The 18,972-nt window shown below is 46.3% G+C and overlaps 4 protein-coding genes and 1 non-coding gene across 5 annotated transcripts; 4 read left to right on the top strand and 1 right to left on the bottom strand.

Annotated features, from left to right (window-relative positions):
• Nucleotides 1–600: 600 nt before the first annotated feature.
• TRX1 (Thioredoxin) lies at nt 601–1,104 on the top strand (the record flags this gene model as incomplete). Its single annotated transcript, XM_031149494.1, has 3 exons — nt 601–623; nt 739–843; nt 912–1,104. The coding sequence occupies 3 exons, from the start codon at nt 601–603 to the stop codon at nt 1,102–1,104; spliced, it is 321 nt and encodes a 106-aa protein (XP_031005377.1).
• Nucleotides 1,105–1,892: 788 nt separating this feature from the next.
• LHYA1_G004535 lies at nt 1,893–1,976 on the bottom strand. The gene has a single exon. It is a non-coding gene; the product is annotated as a tRNA-Cys (tRNA).
• A 7,852-nt stretch (nt 1,977–9,828) lies between these two features.
• LHYA1_G004534 (uncharacterized protein) lies at nt 9,829–10,984 on the top strand (the record flags this gene model as incomplete). Its single annotated transcript, XM_031149493.1, has 3 exons — nt 9,829–9,995; nt 10,048–10,641; nt 10,693–10,984. 3 exons carry the CDS (start codon nt 9,829–9,831, stop codon nt 10,982–10,984), a joined length of 1,053 nt encoding a protein of 350 aa, XP_031005376.1.
• Nucleotides 10,985–12,971: 1,987 nt separating this feature from the next.
• Nucleotides 12,972–15,336, top strand: aorO_1 (Aorsin; the record flags this gene model as incomplete). The annotated part of the gene is made up of 6 exons (XM_031149492.1): nt 12,972–13,186; nt 13,251–13,514; nt 13,563–13,785; nt 13,938–14,167; nt 14,218–14,257; nt 14,305–15,336. 6 exons carry the CDS (start codon nt 12,972–12,974, stop codon nt 15,334–15,336), a joined length of 2,004 nt encoding a protein of 667 aa, XP_031005375.1.
• Nucleotides 15,337–16,432: 1,096 nt separating this feature from the next.
• LHYA1_G004532 (uncharacterized protein) lies at nt 16,433–18,452 on the top strand (the record flags this gene model as incomplete). The annotated part of the gene is made up of 7 exons (XM_031149491.1): nt 16,433–16,973; nt 17,039–17,272; nt 17,333–17,479; nt 17,530–17,641; nt 17,705–17,834; nt 17,922–18,149; nt 18,231–18,452. 7 exons carry the CDS (start codon nt 16,433–16,435, stop codon nt 18,450–18,452), a joined length of 1,614 nt encoding a protein of 537 aa, XP_031005374.1.
• Nucleotides 18,453–18,972: the final 520 nt, after the last annotated feature.

Genomic DNA, 18,972 nt, shown 5'->3' with positions numbered 1-18,972 from the left:
GAATCTCCCATCACTTCAAGGTAAGCAATTGACCCGAATTTCCTCTTGTCGCCTCCCTCCCATTGCCCCTGTCTTTCGAATTGTCTTTGGAATTGTCACTTGAAAGGGTGCGAATGGAATCGAAGACGAGAACGACCGTACGTACAACGACCAAATCAGCATCAGCATCAGCATAGCCGCAATTAGGAGTTATTCCTCTCGTCACCCTCCTCCTTCTCCCCCTCCTCCTCCTCGTCGCTTCCATCCTACGCACGAAAGCGAAAGGCACAGGCAGAGAGCAGAGCATCGCGTCGCATTGCATCTGTTTGATGATTACTAAGCAGAAGCAAGCGCGTCATCGGCTAGGCCGTTCCATTCTTATATCCTTAGAAATCAAAGATCACCAATCCCAAATCAACCAACATCAATCATCTCCTTCCTTCCACCACACAATTTCTTTGTTTGCAGTATTTAAAGGAACCGAGCACCTCAGCAGATTGAATGTACAGAACAACAAAGCTTACTGCGGCGACGATTAGAGCTTCGACGAAAAACAATCACCACTTCACACCCGCAATACAGAACACATTTGTTAGAGGTTTCACGCATACAACTAGCAAAATGACGGTCCATAACCTTGGCAGGTATGTTAAGTTCACGCCTGATTGATAGTCTTTCTCGTCGACAGCTATGATGCGGTGCGGCAGAGACGACGCGTTGGAGTTGGAGTGAAAGATGCTAACAATTGTGCTTTCACAGCAAGCCCGAATTTCAATCGGCCATCAACGACAACAAGATCGTAGTCCTTGATGCCTTTGCTACCTGGTGCGGCCCCTGCAAGGTCATTTCGCCCAAAGTCGTAGAGTAAGTTTATCCTCCCTCTTATCATCCCCAACGTCTTTCTTCTGCAAGCAAATCCTAACAATAAATAGATTCTCACAACAATTCCCCGATGTCCATTTCGTCAAGATCGACGTCGATGAGGTGCCAGATGTTGCCCAGGAACTCGGTATCCGCGCCATGCCTACATTCGTCATCTTCAAGAACGGGGAGAAGGAGGCTGAGGTCGTGGGCGCGAACCCGAAGGCGTTGGAGGCTGCTATTGCCAAGGCTAGCTCTGAGTAAGGAAGATGTGTGCATAGATGGGTATTAAGGGAGGGTTGGGGTTGGGATTAGTAGATACCAGGAAGGGAATGGAATTGATTCATGGATCTTCATATGCTGCTATTTCGTGAATTGTTCGAACCTTTCCGTTGATGGACACTCCTATAATTACCCCACGAAGTAAAGATACTCGAATCCACCCACCTTGCAAGACTATCTCAACTGCTATCAAGCCCGATTATTCTATAACTTGATAAGTATTCTGACGAAAATGTCTAGTATTCCCCCCGCGCCAGAGCGTAGAATTGCGAGGTGCGGGCTAGATGTCTTGATTGAGTACTCTACCGTATATTATGAACCGCATATTTGTTCTCACATGTGACATGTCACGCAATGATACCATACAATGTGATTGCCCTGGGTGCACATCTTTGGATCGTAGATGCACCATGGCCTGTCCTGTTGAAGTCTGATGATGGTGCTGTGATATCAAAGTTTATTATCCGATGTAAATAATGATTAGTCATTTCATATGACTATATTGTGACTAAGCTATTCATGATGCGTTAAGTTCTTCTCGATGCTCATCTATACGCAGGCAATGATGCATAATATAATAAGTCATGCTGAATGCTACTATTACGTGCTGCATTATACTGTCGTAGTACTTACCTACCTTATGTTAGGAAAATCCATCGCGCTAAACCAAAAAAGCGAGGTTCGCTTTTCGTTCACGGCTAGAAATCCAGAAATGCTAAAAAGAATTGACACCACGTACTACGGAAAACAAAATAAAAGGTCAAAAAGAAAGCCTTCTACCTGGTTCGAACAAGTGACCTGAAGATATTTAGACGGTACTGCAATCTTCCGCTCTACCACTGAGCTAAAAAGGCGATGTTTTTATGTTGTACCGTTGAGCCAAAGTAGCTCGGTTTTGGTTAAACTTTCTCTATTTTAATATATAAAGGTACCAAGCATATTCTACTAAAATAGAGTTGGAATAACGACACTTTTGCATCAGGTAGCTAAAATACTAAGCATAATCCTTGAATAAGCAGCCTACTATATTAGTATTCTACGAATGACTACAAACGTGGGAGAACGAGGATTGGCTAGATATCACTTCGAATCACATCGAAAATAACTACCCAGAGCACTTTCTATTTTTGTATAATATAGTATAAAAAACAATTTCAACACCACTTTTGGTTTATTCTAACACATCGGCTCCTAACTCCTTGTTACACTATCGATCGAGCTGATTCCGAGATCTCAATATCTGTCTCTATTCGAATCTCGTGCGACTCTGCCGATTTGCTATCAAACTTCCGATAAACTTGACCTCTAACGGCGATGGCTTTGAAATTGGTGTGCATACGACTGCCGTCCGGGGAATCCCCATGGGCCCAATAATCATTTGTCGGATCCGAATCTGTATTGGCCCCCTTCTTGCTCATCAAATAAAGGTTCATCATCGCTGTGCCCTGCGGCTGGCTGCGGGACCTGGAACCCGATGTTTGCCTATAGTTTCGGGCGCAGAATTGTTTGGGAAGAAATAACTCTGCTACAGGCCGGAGGGTAGGGAGGCAGGCGCTGATGACGGCGACTGAAGGCTCGATTGAGCACCAGATAACTGGATTGCCGAATGCCCCTGTAGTGTCTTATGTTGGAGATTCCCAAGGAAGGGAGAGCGAATGAAAAGGCAATATGGAGCATTGCAGGAGAATAAGGAACTTACACATAAAATCTGGATTCGCGACTTGATGAGGCTGTGTGAGGCGCGAAATACCGGTAGCAATAACACAGCTGCCAGTGAGGAACATACCCCTAAGCGCAATCTTCTCACTACGTGTTGTTTGAAGTCGCCAGACAAAGGGCATGGGAAGAACAAGAATGGCGACATCAGTAAGGATATTTAGGATCGCATTTCCAATGTAAAAGCGCTCCGATACAATGCATTTCGCTCCGGGAGCATGTGTTCAATAAGCCGAGATGGGAGTACAAGAGAAGATTCCCACCAAGGTCGTTGCAATGAGCCACATTATGACTATTGCTCCGAGAGTGTTTATTGCAAGCAAAGACGACCGTACGGGAAAAAGGCGTCTATAGAAGCACAGAATTGAAAGCTTCGTGGCCGCGATGGATCCAAAGTATATAATCACGTAAACGTATGCGCACTGGAGGATAATGAGCAACTGGTGACCTAAAGAATGGCAAACGAACTTTGAAAAAGTTTATGATATTAGTCTCTGAAGCAACTTCGGTATGTCGTCCAACGCCGATCGATACCACTACAGGCGTGTAAGTAAAGAACTTGAGACTATTTCGGGATTTGGGACAAGTTACTGTAGACAGAAACAATAAAACATCCCCAGGAGATAACCTGTCAAGCCGTGCAATTAGTTGAATGCTCTGCCACACAACTTTTCAGAATATTGCAGTATCTTACCAGTCCAACCACAACTGGGCAGTCATCCCATTGTAAACTCGCTGCCGAAGTCTTCTTGATACAAATCGAAGGGAATACAAGTGCATAGACCACCCCATTCTTACGACTGGACGGTCTGTAGGAGCATGTTTTATATGATTCGTCTATGTACTTAACATACCTACCTATACTTTCTTCTCCTAATTACGGAAATATGGAAAGGACAGAAAGTAATCGAGGCTCCGAAGGGCCGCGTTCAGCGGGATAGATGAGGTTGACGCACCACATGTGCATCCCCCAGCGGAGCCGTCTTTGTTTACGTGACAGTAAAGCCTTAGCTAGATCTAAAACCACGCAAGGATATTGCAGCAAGAATGAGGCGTAACAACAGTTGGACTTCGCCAGAAACAATCTGATTCTCTAGTTGCATACATAGATAGAAACACAAGCGAAGGAGAATAATATCGGTATAGAACGGAATGGTCCAAGAATGATAGCTTAAAGCAGATACATCTGCTTGACTTACAAGATTTCAAAAACTATAGTCTCCGTTTCTCAGACCGTAAGCCAACGCAGATCACTTACGTTTTTGAGACAGAGAGTATGATGAAGAAGTGCAAGACTATTGAGAAGTATTGGGGCAGGTTGTTACCTAAAAGTAGGCTACGCTAGCAGGGTTTAAACCTATCAGTACTAGTGATAATCATCTAGCATATGAAAGTTCCTAGATGAACAGATAAAGAAATACAAAGCCGTTTACGGAATGTTGTAACTTGGTATCTTAAAGAGGAATGAGGATTCTGTTGAGCTTAAGGCAAGTCATACCATGCTGTACATTTCTGAACATCTAGCCAAAGTGATGACTATGAAGGTTGGTGGCAGGACGATCATCAAGCAGGACGACAATGTTCGCAAATTTGGAATCATCGCTGGTCATCTTATAGGATTAATGAAGGATGCAAACCACCTCACCATTAGAAACTTTGTACGGCTGCTAGGTTCTTTATCCTTCAAGGATAAAAGAATACCAATTCACTTGCAGTAAAGGGTCATTTGAGGGGGCAATGCATCCCTTGATCATGATAGCTGTACACAAATGGGTAGCAAAGGAGGCAGCGGAGGAGGCAATATAACAGAAGTACGGGGAGGTAGTGAAGGAAGTAGTGAAATCAGGAACATTTTTATATTGTCAACTTAATTGCATAAACTTAAAGTAAATATTTATAATAATTCAACGCATAACTTGACGGTTATTGTATCGAGCACTGACTCCCAGAGTCTAATCAGGGATATAAAGGGTGATCTATATAGTATACTCACTTGACTTTCGCTAGTAGCTAGCGCCGTTCTACATAGTCTTCGACTCGTACAGGACGTTAATGGAATCATTATCATTATCATCATCATCATCATCATCATCATGGATATTGTATCGCTATCATTACACTTCAACAGAGTCTTAAAATCCACAGACCATGCCTAATTATTCAGGCCAAGAGAAGATAGTATTGAGTAAAATGTGTCGGATGTGATTCCTGAGATCGAAAAGAAGAATTCCTCTATTTTAGGCGCTATATCGAATGGAAACTGATAATGGACGTCGACAAGATTTGGAAATCGACGGAAATGAACCCACCTCGTCTCCCGAGCAATGTATAGAAAGGAAAGGGGGAAGGAGACGCTAGTGGCCTAAGACTTCATCCGTTTGGTACACCAGGTATGACGGCCTATTTATTCTTCATCTAATACTCGATGGATATAAGCAACAATGGACAACAGAAGAAATCCTAACAGTGACTATAACTAAAAGGCATCTTCGCACCTAAGAGAGATACCAGAACTTGGCTTCGAAACTGTTAAACATGAACGCTTATAGGAAAATAAGGAGGCATAGAAAGACAATTCGAGAACGTGGACGAGCTATAGCGACAACTTGTTTCTGTGGTCGATTATGAGGAATAGAAATGCTGCTTCAATATGGGCTAAAAGTAAGTCGACAGATTTGAATTCTTTCGTAGATTGAAAAAAGAAAAAAAAGATCAAAAGCCGGGTCCTTCAAGCTCAAAAAGAGCGCCGGCAATTTACAATTCCCAAAATTTTGCCTCGCCCTTCGGGTATCTTGAAATCCCGCTTTGAGTCGATCCCAAATACTCATTTCTCGGCTTTCCTAAGCCAGACATGAAAACTCTAAATCTAGCTCCCAAAACTGCAGAAGCAGCCAAATATCTCGTACTCGTACTTCGTAATTTCGTAAAAGAGTTTCCAATTGTCACCCGAAACGAGGTGGACGTCTGAAAGGAAACTTCCCAAGAATCCCGCGTTGCGAGCGAGTACGAGTTTCTACGGACCCTGATCTTCGCGTTGATCCTCATCCCCGGCCCCACTAATTGTCGCGCCCAGCGAAAGGAAAGTTCAAATCAGGGAGAATAAAAGCGGCTATTCCCGAGTAGCCAGAAGTGGATGGATGCTTCCGGATTTTGGGATAAATTTACTACTTCGCAGAAGAAAGGGATCCCCGGTCCGCGTAATGGATTCCAAGAGTCAGGAGCAGAGTCTAAAGCAGTTTCAAGACTCAAAAGCAGCTCACTTACTCGACAAGCTAACACCTGTCACTCCACTTTCGGCACTTGTCTTGTGTGTCCAAACGGAAGATGTGCATAGCATAGCGCATACTGGTACGTGCGGGCCGGAGCGTGTCCTTGGGGACGAATGACGACTGGAAATATTGACTTGAGGGGAATAATGGGAAGTTCGAGATTCGGACCACACATGGATGAGTACGGTAGGTAGCGACGTGCGTGCCCCGTGAATTTACAAAGCAGAGAAATGAAATAAAAATAACACAGTGAAATTATAAAAGACCTGGGAACGAGTCTGGCAGGAAGAGGGCAGCAAAATACGGCACGTACTGGGAGTCCATTTTACATATCATCCCACCGCATCCCCCAAATCCGGCCGTTTGGAAGGGGAATGGGCACGGTGACCCAAAACATTATCTCCTCCGAGTATTGGAGGGTCAGTGGCACTGAGTGCAAGGGTTAACTTGGCTGGGATGTATGATAGGTGCGGGATGCGTTCCGTGCGTTGAAGAACCGAGAAGCTCATGGATCCTGTGCAGTAGGGAAATAATTTCCGCTATCGTAGTATCGATAGGGGAATGAGATCTTAATCTTAGATGCTTGAAGTTGATTGTAAGTGAGGCGATGTGAAACATTATTCCAAAGAGTTAAGACGAGGACGAGAGCAAACCTTTAGTGCCACGAGATATCGGCAGACGAGCCATCATTCAAGTAATAGACAGTATGCTTCCAAGTGACGGTAAGCAGGAAGAGGGGAAATCACAGGAAGATCTGCTGCAAGCTCCTGTTCCAACATAGCGGTTCATGGAGTGGGATCAAAAAGAAAAAGAAAGTCTACCCAGGGAACGGGGACGAACTGTGATTCTTTGGACCAACAAGCGGTGTAGATTGAGGCTGATAAGCTACCAGCCGCTGGGGAAAGAGTACTCCGAGAGGCGGATCCATACGCTGAAGAGAGGATTTCCACCATCTTCAACGTTACGTTTTCTTCTTCTAACCGGTGGCAGCTACATGTGACTGAGCGACGATGATGAAGGGTTTCGTGACTGCATCAGGATGCAGGACGACAATAAGTGCGCCGTGATATCAGTAACTGCATCGTAATCTGTTCTTCTTGTCTGCTGTGTACTTTGGGATAAATTAACGTCAGGCGACAGAGGCACGCAGAGCTACTGTTTCTCCGACTTTGGCAGCATGGTGGAAATCGCGAGATCTTGAACTGTGGCTCACCACCCAGGGAACAGGTGCTAATGAGGTGCAAATGAGGTGCAGAATTAATATGCAGAGGGATCAGGCTAAATATGACTGATACGATTTCTGGGACGAGAGACCAGTAATAATGTGGGAGTGGCTGTCTTGACGTACGGAGGTATCGTGATATCCCCTCCCTCTAAAAACCAAATCCCTTTTCTTGACCTCGCCATCTCGGGGTTCGAGGAGGAAGAGGGAGGACGGCGGCGATGAAGCCAAAGTCCACGCCTCTCCCTTCATCTCACGATGTTTTACGAAAAGATGGGACGGAGAGTTAAAGGTCTTGACAAGCATTAGTGCAACCGAGTTGATCAATCAGCGTCGGTCCCAAACGGGCCAAACCGCAGTACCAACCGCCTTTTTTGGAGCGTTGGCGGGAAAACTTACGAGGCTAAAGGATTTCCAGATGTCCCAGAAGCAGGATCAACCTTCCAGCGAAAATAAAATAAGGATTTTACCGTAGGACCGCCGTTACTTCCATCCACAATGTGACAGACCGCTGGGCCCAAGTGAAGATTTGACTAGGATCTGAGTAAGGAATTTGAGGCCAGGCCCAAAGTCTGACAAGTTTCATTTTCCCAAGTGGGCCAGCGGCGTTCAAGTGGAGATGGAAGGGCAAGAGCTAAGTACCGTGCTCAGAAGGGCACGGAGAAGGAATCCAGCCAGTTGGAGCACTGGATTGAGAGACAGCAGGGGTTGGGGCTGTGGGGATGCTTGGCTTGGATGGGTAAACCGGGTCGTGGGTGTCACTGTCATGAGCCTTGTTGGAAGGAAGCGATGTACTGTACTTACTGAACTGTATAGCGATGGAAACAGCAGAAGTTAATCTGTATATAGGTGGCTCAGCGTAGAATAACTTTATAAGCAAAAGCGAAACACTACTTATCTACAAGATGCGCTAGTTTAGAAACAATGTACAGAACCCTTCGAATGAAGGTTCTAAGGTTGTCTCCGTAGATTTTATTCCCCTCCCTGTGTAAGTGAAATCCACGTCCATGCCCCGCGATGGCCCGTACTCGTACCATACGGTAATGAGCTATGGCGCGCGCTGGAAAGGAAGACAATCATTCATATTATTGGCATGGACACTTGTCCTATTTACTCTTCAAGAGGGCGACATGACCTTGTTCTTTCCTCTTTCTCTCTCTCTTCTCTTCTTGGCTCTTTCTCCCGCCCAACCAACCACGCTAGCTGGCTCTTCCAGCCGACGCAGTACAACACGCCTCCAACCGCAACTTTGTTATATTGGTCCCGAGCAGACAGACCTCCTACCTTCCTCTATATCAGGGTCCACGTTTCTTGACTATACCACCCTGCATTGCTGCTCCATATTGGCGGGTACCGGAAAGACGCCCGCAGCGTGGTTGACAAGCCCATACTAACGCCATTAAAACGCTGACTGCATGGTTACTGCACTTGCAGCTGCATCGGGATCGCATCGTTTTCGGATCGGGCAGACACTGCTTTCACTTCCACTTCCATTCCTACCACTCCCACCATTCCCACCAGTCCCATAACCCCACGAACTAGAAGTACCTTGGCTGCTGGTTCAGTACACTGCATTGCTGTGTTGTGCTGTGCTGTGGCTGCACTTGCCTGCGCCTGCACCTGCACCTGTATCCTGCTTTTCGGTGGTGGTGTTGCTGCTAGTGACACTTTCCCGAAAGAATACAGCGCAGTTTCTGTCTCTGGCTGGGTGCATGTCTGAATCGACCCATTATTTGTAACGCCATCCCAGCCCAGTCTAAGAAGCTCTACCGCAGTTCAACTTGAACTTCAACCTCAACCTCAACCTCACTTCCACCGCTTCTCCCCTCCGCCAACAAACAAACAGTGTTTCTTCCACGAGATCGTCTACCTGCACGCCTGCCCGCCGTATTATTGACCGCTGTATCATTAGTGTAACAGCTTGAGTGCAGCAACCCGGCCTCCCAAAACGCCCTGGATGGACCGCTGGTGCCCAATTAATATCCTGAACCCTCTGATTACCAGCGAATCCCTCGCCATAATTCTATCAGTTCCAGCCACTCGGTAATCCTTAACATCCAATCTGGACGCTTACTAGACTTCCAAAGATCGCTGCACAGGAACCCCCAGCTCAGCGGTGCGAGTCAACAAACTCCTATATTAATCCCCTGCGCTCCATCAACCAGCCATCACTCGCACAGTCGCACTGCGCTTGGGTACCGTAGCATTTCTTGATCCATTAATTATTATTGGGGCGTTTCTTGTGAGACGTTCAAATAAACGCCCAATCGCATCTACCATTGCTTTTCCATTGCAACAAGTATACATATACCTTGGAGGAAGCCCTTTGGACGCCGGGCAATTGATTAGAAGGCAATAGTCACGGTACAGATAGGGGCGGGCATTGTTTTGAGGCTTTATTCCAACGGCAAAGCGAATTCAGGCATTGATGGAGCAATAACATTTATTTCGGGACCGACAAAATACCCCAAACTCCAATAAACTACCTCCACCGCCATCATGAGTACCTCAGCAACAAAAAGCCCAGATGTGCCACCAGCAAAAAGCAAGAGGTTGAGCACGTTCGTTACAAGGATGAAGACAGTACTGAAAAGAAGCGATGGATCAAAGCGGTTATCATTCTCTTCCAGACCAGCAGCGGCAACTTCTTCAACCGCGGGACCAAGGTAGGAGTTGTCTCTAGTGTTATTCTATTCTTGCTCACATACATCTTCCCAGCGCGGTCAAGAGTGACGAGCCAACCGTCGTGCGCACCAACGAAGAGCCTACACGACCCGAAATACCCAAAGAAGAAGAAGCATCTACCGGCCAGGCCAAGAAGGTTAATCGGGCACAACTAGATGCCGAACGCGCTCGTAAATTGGGCGAGCGTTTCAAGGTCACAATAGAACCTGTATTATGGCCAACTCCGGAGAAGGAAGTCTATCGCGTAGAGAAGCCCATACGTATGCGTATCCATCGCCAGTGCCATAGATGTAGCACGACGTTTGGGGGAAGCAAGACTTGCAATTCGTGCCAACATGTTAGATGTACGAAATGTCCTCGGTATCCTCCCAAGAAGACTGATAAGGATAGGAAGGTGAAGGTCCCTGCTACATCAGGAGGTCTTGAAGTGGACAGCTATTACGGCTTGAGTGAAGTTATCGAGATACGGAAACCAAATCCACGTCCTGGCGGTCAGCCATTAGTGAGGAAGAAGCCCATGCAACGGATACGGAGGACATGTCATGAGTGTTCGACACTTTTCGCCGCCAATGCGAAAATTTGTTCAAGTTGCAATCACATCCGCTGTGCTGACTGCCCTCGAGATCCGTAAGCCTGCCCTCGCGGTATACCCTCAAACGTAACTAATTTTATCTGTAGAGCAAAGAAAAGGAAATACCCCGATGGCTATCCTGGCGATGCCCCCTCCAGTAATACGTCCCTCCCTGTAAAATACTCGTGCCATAAATGCAGCAAGGTATTCCCTCCTATTCCGCATCCCGATTCTGGGGTGGAACAGCCGAAACAAGATTGTGTTCGGTGTAAGCATGAGAGATGCTCGGAATGTTCGCGGGCGCCGCCGATGAGAATCGAGCCAGAACCAGATCCAGAGTTGTTGAAAAGAGTGGAGGCGAGGTTGGCGGCGTTGAATGTCAGTACAACTACCGCTTGACGGATGCGTATTGCGGCAGAGAATCACGGTTGAGAAACTCCCATGAAACGAAACAGGAACGAAGCATCAAATCCCACTCTGTCGGGAATTTATGTTCAGCTGATAATTCATCACGCTTTTAGCGTACAATTGCATTGCATAAGGAAGAAACGAGAAAGATGACGACGACAAAGCGAGCATTCTGATTATGATTTTTTTGATTGGGGTCCATATTTGGGATTCGGGAAGACGGATCTATTTCGATGTGTTGGATTATTGGTAAACTATTGGGATGGATAGATAGGGTGTTTATGGCATGACGAGGGATCTAAAAAAAAGGTCATGGTGCAAAGGGCTTGAAAAAGACGTGGTGGAATAGGAGGAGTAGAGCGTGGTGAATCAAGAACTCGCACCTCGTTCCCGTTCTTTGTCTCGTATTCTATTTCCTTTCCATGCTCAAAAATTCCCTACAAGTGTAGGGCAATAATTTGATCCCCAACGCTTTTGCTCTCTCCGGTTTCTTCTATGAACACCCGGTGGACTGATAAATTCCCGGCAATTAATTTATAGACGCTAAAGTACACCAACGAACGTTTGCAAATGCGCTCTTTGAACGGTAACTTCACGGCCTTTCATGTTAGGGGCTGGGCTGGGATCCGGACGCGAGCGAAGGGAGAAGAGGAGAAAGAGAAAAGATATTTCACGAAGATTGGTGCTTGTTGGCTTGCTAGGGAGTGAGGGAGTGGTGGTGGAAGTGGAATCGGGTTCGGAATCCCAAGGGTGTTGGGTGTACTGATGGGGAGGGAGGGGAGATGTTTTTCAGCTGCAGGGTAGATGAGCGTCTCAGGTCTTGATTCTCTTGAGATTGGGGACCGGGAAGCGAGGGAAAAGAGAGAAGGATCTAAATCAACAGGAGACATGGCATTGATGAACGACAGCCAAAGCCCTGATGTTCCTCAACTACATCTACCTTTCCAAATCAACAAGCGCATCTCGACTTCCGAATCAGCAAATGCAAATGCTGGATGGGCGTCAACTTATTTCAATCATACGAATGCTTCGACCGAGCGAATAGTATCTCGCGTTACGGAGGGTCTCTCGTAGCACAGGAGGGAAGTGGGTGATGCTATTGTACTCCGGGTTCTCCGGTTGCATACTCCTTGGCTCCAGTCAATTAGCAAAGTTGAAGCTGAAAGTGAAAGTGAGTTGTACACAGCGTGGGAAGGTAGCTCGAGGCATCAAAGTAACAGCTACCATTCAGGTATTCCTTATGTCCACGAATCAATGAATGGTACTTGAGCCACATGGTGTTGTTCAATTGGAAACAGATACTCTCCTCCGGATATTGAAAGGCATCTAATCGGTAAGGCCGTAGCCGCTTTCGGGAATTGGTCTTCTTGGGGAATTTCAAGGTACTAGATGGAAGCGGCTATATATTTGATTCGAGTTAGTATTGACTGTTTTTGGCCATCTTTGACCATGATTGGAAAGATTCTAGAACAAGGTTGAGGTTGTTCTAGGTACCGGGTTGCCGGATGTTACATTTCGCCTGCCTGATCGGGCGATGATAAGGGTTACACCTGCTAGGTTTGTGAGCTGCCACAACCTACCTACCTTATTCGCGTATCCTGGTCTTTAACACAATTATTCCGTCGGGCAACCCCGCATTACCGCGCAATATATCGATCTACTAATCGTAGTCCTATACTAAGCGCTTCATTTCGATCTAGTCCCACCCCTCAGGGAAGAGGCCCAAAACTTGTCTTGTTGTAGCAGTTCAAAGCCGCGGTACCCAGTTTGCTAACTTAGAACGTCGGCCAAGCGGTCTCTTCTAATATGTAACGTACCTGGGTAATACTGCGGCCATCTCCAGTCACGCTTTAGGGAAATGATGGATGTACTTATTTACGAACTGGACGCGCACTTTCTATGAGGTAAACACAGCATCCTCGCGAGCTCAACGTTCTTTTCTTGTTTCCTTACCAAGTCGTCAAGTAATTACTTCATGATGAAGATGCACTACCTTTCCCTCGTGGTTGGCATTTTCGTTTGTCTCTGTGCGGCTGCTCCCACTGGTGTTACGTACTCACTTCATGAAAAACGCTCTGCTTTTCCGAAGTCATGGGTAAGAAGTAATCGCGTGGAGAGCGATTCCATCTTACCAGTCCGAATTGGTTTGACCCAAAACAACCTGGAGAATGGATATGGGCATCTCATGGACGTGTAAGTGTTCCTTTACCCACTACCTGTGACAAAAGTCAACAAAATGCTGATATTTATCAAAAAGTTCTCATCCAGATTCTCCGAACTTTGGAAAGCATTGGACCCCGGAAGAAGTTCATGAAATGTTTGCTCCATCCAAAGAGACTGTTGAAATAGTTCGCGAGTGGCTTGTTGCATCTGGAATCGAAGAGAAATCCATTGTTCACTCTGATAACAAGGGATGGCTCGCTTTGAATATCCCCGCATCGCAAGCAGAGGACCTCTTCAAGACAGAATATCACGAGCATGTCCACTCTACTTCAGGGAAAGTTAGAATTGGCAGTGACGAGTAAGCTCCAGAGTTTCAAATCAGCAGTATGTAGCTGACGTTTTCTAGATACTATGTACCTGATCATGTCCGAGTACACATCGACTACATCTCTCCTGGAGTAAAACTTTCGGCACCACTAAAAAAGAACAAAGTGAAAAGGACTGTCGAATCGAAAAGCCACCACAAACCAGGACCTGTCCAGTTTAATCCACCGGAAACCCCTTATGCTTTGAAAATGCTCCCTGCAGCAGCCCAATTGCCAGCGGATTTGCAACACTGTGGAATAAATGTAAGTCAATTCCTTTGGAGGACAAACCCTGCTTCAGGGGTCTCAGAAGTAGCTCACTCTCTAGGTGGTTGAGAGTAGACTACTCCTGAATCCCTTTCGACTCCCAATCCTGTCTCTAGAGGTAGTGCTGATTCCATAATTTTGACACTTAGATCACCACGGCTTGTTTGAAAGCACTTTATGATATCCCGGATGCCAACATAACAGACGATGTAAATTCTATGGGTCTATATGAGGCTGGCGACATCTATTCACAGGAAGACCTTGACTTGTTTTTCGCGGAATATGCCCCGAATGTTCCTAAAGGGACTCATCCCCTCCTGGATTCTGTTGATGGTGGTCATGCACCAGTTGCTCCTGGTGATGACTTTAACACTGGAGAGTAAGTCGCATCTGAAGAGGCAAATGCCGGGTAATACTGACTTATTCTAGGTCAGATATCGATATGGACATCGCCTTCTCGTTGATCTACGTAAGTTTAATTGTTTCCCCAGAAGTACTGATATTGACTGGTTGAAGCCTCAAACCGTGACACTATATCAAGTAGATGACGACATCGAAGCAGTGGATGATGGCGGCTTTAACGTCTTCCTCGATGCGTTAGACGGTTCCTACTGTAACTCTACGGCATATGGAATCACGGGAGACTCTCCGGGTATTGATCCGGTTTATCCAGACCCGGCAAAAGGCGGCTATAAAGGGGCTCTCCAGTGTGGCACCTTCACCCCGACGCGAGTAATCAGTGTCTCATACGGTGTCTCCGAATTCGATGCCCCAGTGAACTACACCAAACGACAGTGTGACGAATTATTGAAGCTGGGTCTGCAAGGTCATACTTTCCTCTGGGCTTCTGGAGACTATGGCGTCGCATCCTTCCCAGGAGACGACACAGACTCGGGCTGCCTCGGCGACAAGGCAACCGTCTACAATCCCAGCTTTCCCACGTGTCCATATGTAACAAACGTAGGAGCAACACGCCTTTACGATAACCAAACAGTTCTCGACCCCGAGTCCGCTCTCCAAGCCGATCTGGGGGCTGGCGCTGAGCTCTTTGCCTCCTCAGGAGGCTTCGCAAACTACTTCCCCGTTCCCGATTACCAGAAATCCGCTGTAGCAACCTACTTCGATAATCACGATCCCGGACTTCCATACTACACCGTGAACGCGGACGCCACGAACATCGGTGCTGGTGGGGGTATCTATAACCGTGCAGGGCGTGGCTTCCCTGACGTATCTGCCAACGGAGCGCAGATGCGTGCCTTTAACAACTTGACAAATGGTCATTGGTACGGCACGAGTCTCTCGGCGCCGATTTGGGGAAGTATCATCACGTTGATCAATGAGGAGCGGACAGCAGCTGGGAAGGGGCCGGTTGGGTTTATCAACCCCACACTCTATGCGAATACAAACGTCTTCAATGATATCAAGAACGGGAGCAACCCGGGATGTGGGAGTAAAGGATTTAGTGCTGTTGAGGGTTGGGATCCGGTGACCGGGTTAGGTACGCCGCAGTATCCCAAGTTATTGGAGCTGTTTTTGAGCTTGCCATGATGATGAAGAGTTTGCAATAGACTTAAAATAGACTTAATGATGGATATCAGTTTCCACTAATATACCGTTCAAGATGGTACACAGATTCGCATTGAACATTGCGGGGAAGAGAAGCTCGACGGGTAATGGGAGCCCTTGACGCCAGGGCTTCTGAAGGGGAGCAAACAAGCCTGCAAGTTGAAGCGAAAAATAAATACTGCCCAGCCAGCAGTTTCACAGCCTCAAAGGAAGTCAGGGGAAGGCTGAGGAGACAGGCTCGCTTTATGTATCTGCAAACGAGGGTTGCACATGTACGCCCAGGACAACATCCATCCATCAATAAACTCACCTATAATTTTCTTCTTTGAAAACTCTCCCCAACAAAACTCCCCGGGGCATTCTCAAGGCAGAGTATAGAAATCACGATTTACGTACGATAAATGCAACGCTAAGTATGTATAGAAAAGGTACGTACGATGGTGGGGGAGCTGGGTCGCGAGTGCGATTCACGATCTCTCGCTCACCTGTATTGTGATTTCAAAGCGGGAAATATATGTATGGATAGAGGATGGAGATTGATATTCAACGCATGGGTATTAGGTAATGGAATGATTTCAAGGCCATGGTCATATTGTCCCGAGTATAGAAAAGCTGACCATTCAGAGATCTTGCTTGCTCTGCTCTAATTGAGAGGACTTGAGCCAGACCGAAAGAAGAAGCCGAGCGGCATGTGCAGGGTTGTATCGCTATCCCTGGCTTCTCCGGAATCCGAACTTCTAAAACCATGCCTGCAGATTATTATATTTCCAACAAATACTCGGGCGAATATATCTTCCAGGAGCAGCTTTATATAGTCTGCTATATTTCTATCCCGGCGATGAGGTTTTTGTTAACCGGCTGCCCGATCCCGTTCCGTTCCGTTGCCGTTGCCGTTGCCGACACATGGTAAACGTTTGATGTAGACCGAGGCTTGGGAGTGGAGTAAGTAAGTCATAGTAAGGGCACCGATTCGCTTCCGTGCTCTGCTATTATTGCTTGATTATCACTGATCGATCGCTTTGTGTCCGGGTCGGTAATGAAGTTTCTTTTTGGATTTAAGTAGAATCTGGTATCAAGTATGGCTGTTGGGAGTTTAGTACCGATCGTTGTGGGGGTTGGAGATATCAAGAACAGATCTCAAAAGGTCGAGGATGCTATCGAGCCTATGCAACTTATGCTCCAGGCAGCTCTAAAAGCTATCAAGGATATCGGCTTATCAGAGCCAAAAGCAAAAATCCTACAGTCGACGATTGATAGTGTTTCGGTGGTGGCAACTTGGACTTGGGACTACCCCGACCTACCAGGTCTTTTATCTGAAAACTTAGGTGTAAAACCTAGCTACAAAGTGCTAAGTGGTCAGTCGGGGAACTCTCCCGCCAAGCTGTTCGATGAAGCCGCTCGTAGGATTTCTTTGGGAGAGAGCAAAGTTGCCATTGTGACAGGAGGCGAAGCTTTGGCTTCCTGTAAGTCGGGTCATGTTCAAAGTCCACGGCAGGTACTAACATTGATACTAGTGGGTGCTTGTGCAGCGGCTCATAAGATACCCCCACCTGGTTGGACGCCACGGGACAAAAATGCTCGTAAAATGGATATCTCTGATGTTTCCGTCATGGGAAAAAGTAAGCTCCTAAACTCACCTACTGTCCTCGACCAGCTGATAGTAACCTTCGACATCAAGACATAGGTACTTTTCATTCTCTCGGTTTGCCTATTCAAATTTATCCGTTATACGAGAATGGATTCAGAGCTCATCGAGGTCAATCAATCTCGGAAAACCACCAGGAGTCGGCGCAGTTGTACGCCTCTTTCGCAAAAGTCGCTGAGAAAATGCCGTTGGCCTGGAACTATGGCCAACCTGCAACTACCATGGATGATATTGGCACTGTATCGAAGAAGAATCGCATGATCTGTTTTCCTTGTAAGTTCTTGCTTCATCCTGATTGATTGATGTCCATCTCAAGAAACTCATCTTATTTAGATCCACTTTTGATGAACGCTTTCAACAATATAAACCTTGCAGGGGCATGTATTTTGACATCTACCGATTATGCTCGAAAACTTGGGATTCCCGAAAGTAAATGGATATACCCTTTGGGCGGTGCAGGAACAAGCGATAGCGGCAATTGTATGGACAATACTAACCTTCCAAGTCACAACAAGCTGATCATGAAACAGTTTGCGAACGGCCTAACTTCTACTCAAGTCCATCGATCTCGAGATCATTAGATGCAGGCTTGAAAGCGTCAGGGCTCAGCAAGGAAAATGTTGATCTCTTTGATTTCTATTCGTATGTACAGTATTGACAAGCAGCCAAGCAGTCTAAAAGGTCTCCGCTCATTAACATACCCAGCTGTTTCCCAATCATCCCCAAGCTTGCTTGTGAACACCTCGGGTTTTCAAGTACGAATCCTCCAAAGCCGATCACGCTCCTAGGCGGGCTGACATCTTTTGGGGGCGCGGGAAATAATTATTCTATGCACGTACGCGTTTATCTCATTCCATTCCATTCTATTCCATTCCATTAAACTAATCAACCTCAATCAAAATCCTAACATTAGTGTCAATAGGCTCTTATAGAAATGGTACGACAATTGAGAAGTGGCAAGGGACACACAGGCTTAGTTCTCGCAAACGGCGGCGTGGCAACCTACCAGCACGTCATCTGCCTCTCTTCCCGCGCAAGAAACTCTTCATACCCACCGGCGAACCCATTGCCCGAATTCCTGACCGATGAGCCTGGCCATGCTCCTGCTCCGGCCATCGATGAAAAAGCAACGGGGGAAGCAACGATTGAGGTATTTATATACTGACTCCGTACTTACTGCGGCAGCATCCTGTAAATAAGTAACCCAGTAGATATACTGACTAGTAGACAGACCTACACCGTAGAATTCAATCGAAGCGGGGTGCCTACGCGTGGCTATGTTGTTGGGAGGCTGAAGAGCAATGATCATCGCTTTATTGCGAACGATGCCGACATAGGTACGTTGCAGCAGCTCGCGAGTACGACGAAGGAGCCTATTGGGAGGAGTGGATGGGTGGAGACTGGGGAAGATGGTAGGAATTTGTTTAGTTTTCATGGGGGTGAGAAACTGTAGGTAAATTTGATAAAATATGGAATCATATAGTATTTCTTGGGAGAAAAGTATGTGTAAAATGTATGTGCACTGCCTCCTGGTTACTTGAGAAGTGTGACCGAGTACTAGTGTCGCTCAAGATAGTTCTTGCCTGAGAACTCTCTATCACTTGTATAACATGAATTCAATATGCGCTGGTAGATAGTAAGTCTGCTAGAGTAGTCTTTTTTATTTTATTTGTCCAGAGGACTTAAGAGGTATAGTATATATGCAGTGCTGAGAAAAAAACAACGCAAAGAATAGAAAGCTAGCAAACAAGCGCAGCATGAGTTTTAAGGTGTTTCTGTTTTGCTTTTATACCTAACCCTAAAGTTAGTTGGATACGGTAATATAGTTACTGGCTTACTATGCTTATAGCTAAATGCTAGGATAATAAAGGGGCGACGACGATTATGCTTTCTAAGCAATAATAAGCGTTTTCTATTATAAAGAAGGAATCAAGTAAAAAGTGTATATATATATTTTAGGGATCATAGGTCGC

The sequence above is a fragment of the Lachnellula hyalina genome (assembly GCF_007821495.1).
Source record: "Lachnellula hyalina strain CBS 185.66 chromosome Unknown contig00066, whole genome shotgun sequence".
In the NCBI taxonomy this organism is placed as follows: domain Eukaryota; kingdom Fungi; phylum Ascomycota; class Leotiomycetes; order Helotiales; family Lachnaceae; genus Lachnellula; species Lachnellula hyalina.
This window is presented reverse-complemented; position numbering and strand designations above follow the sequence as displayed.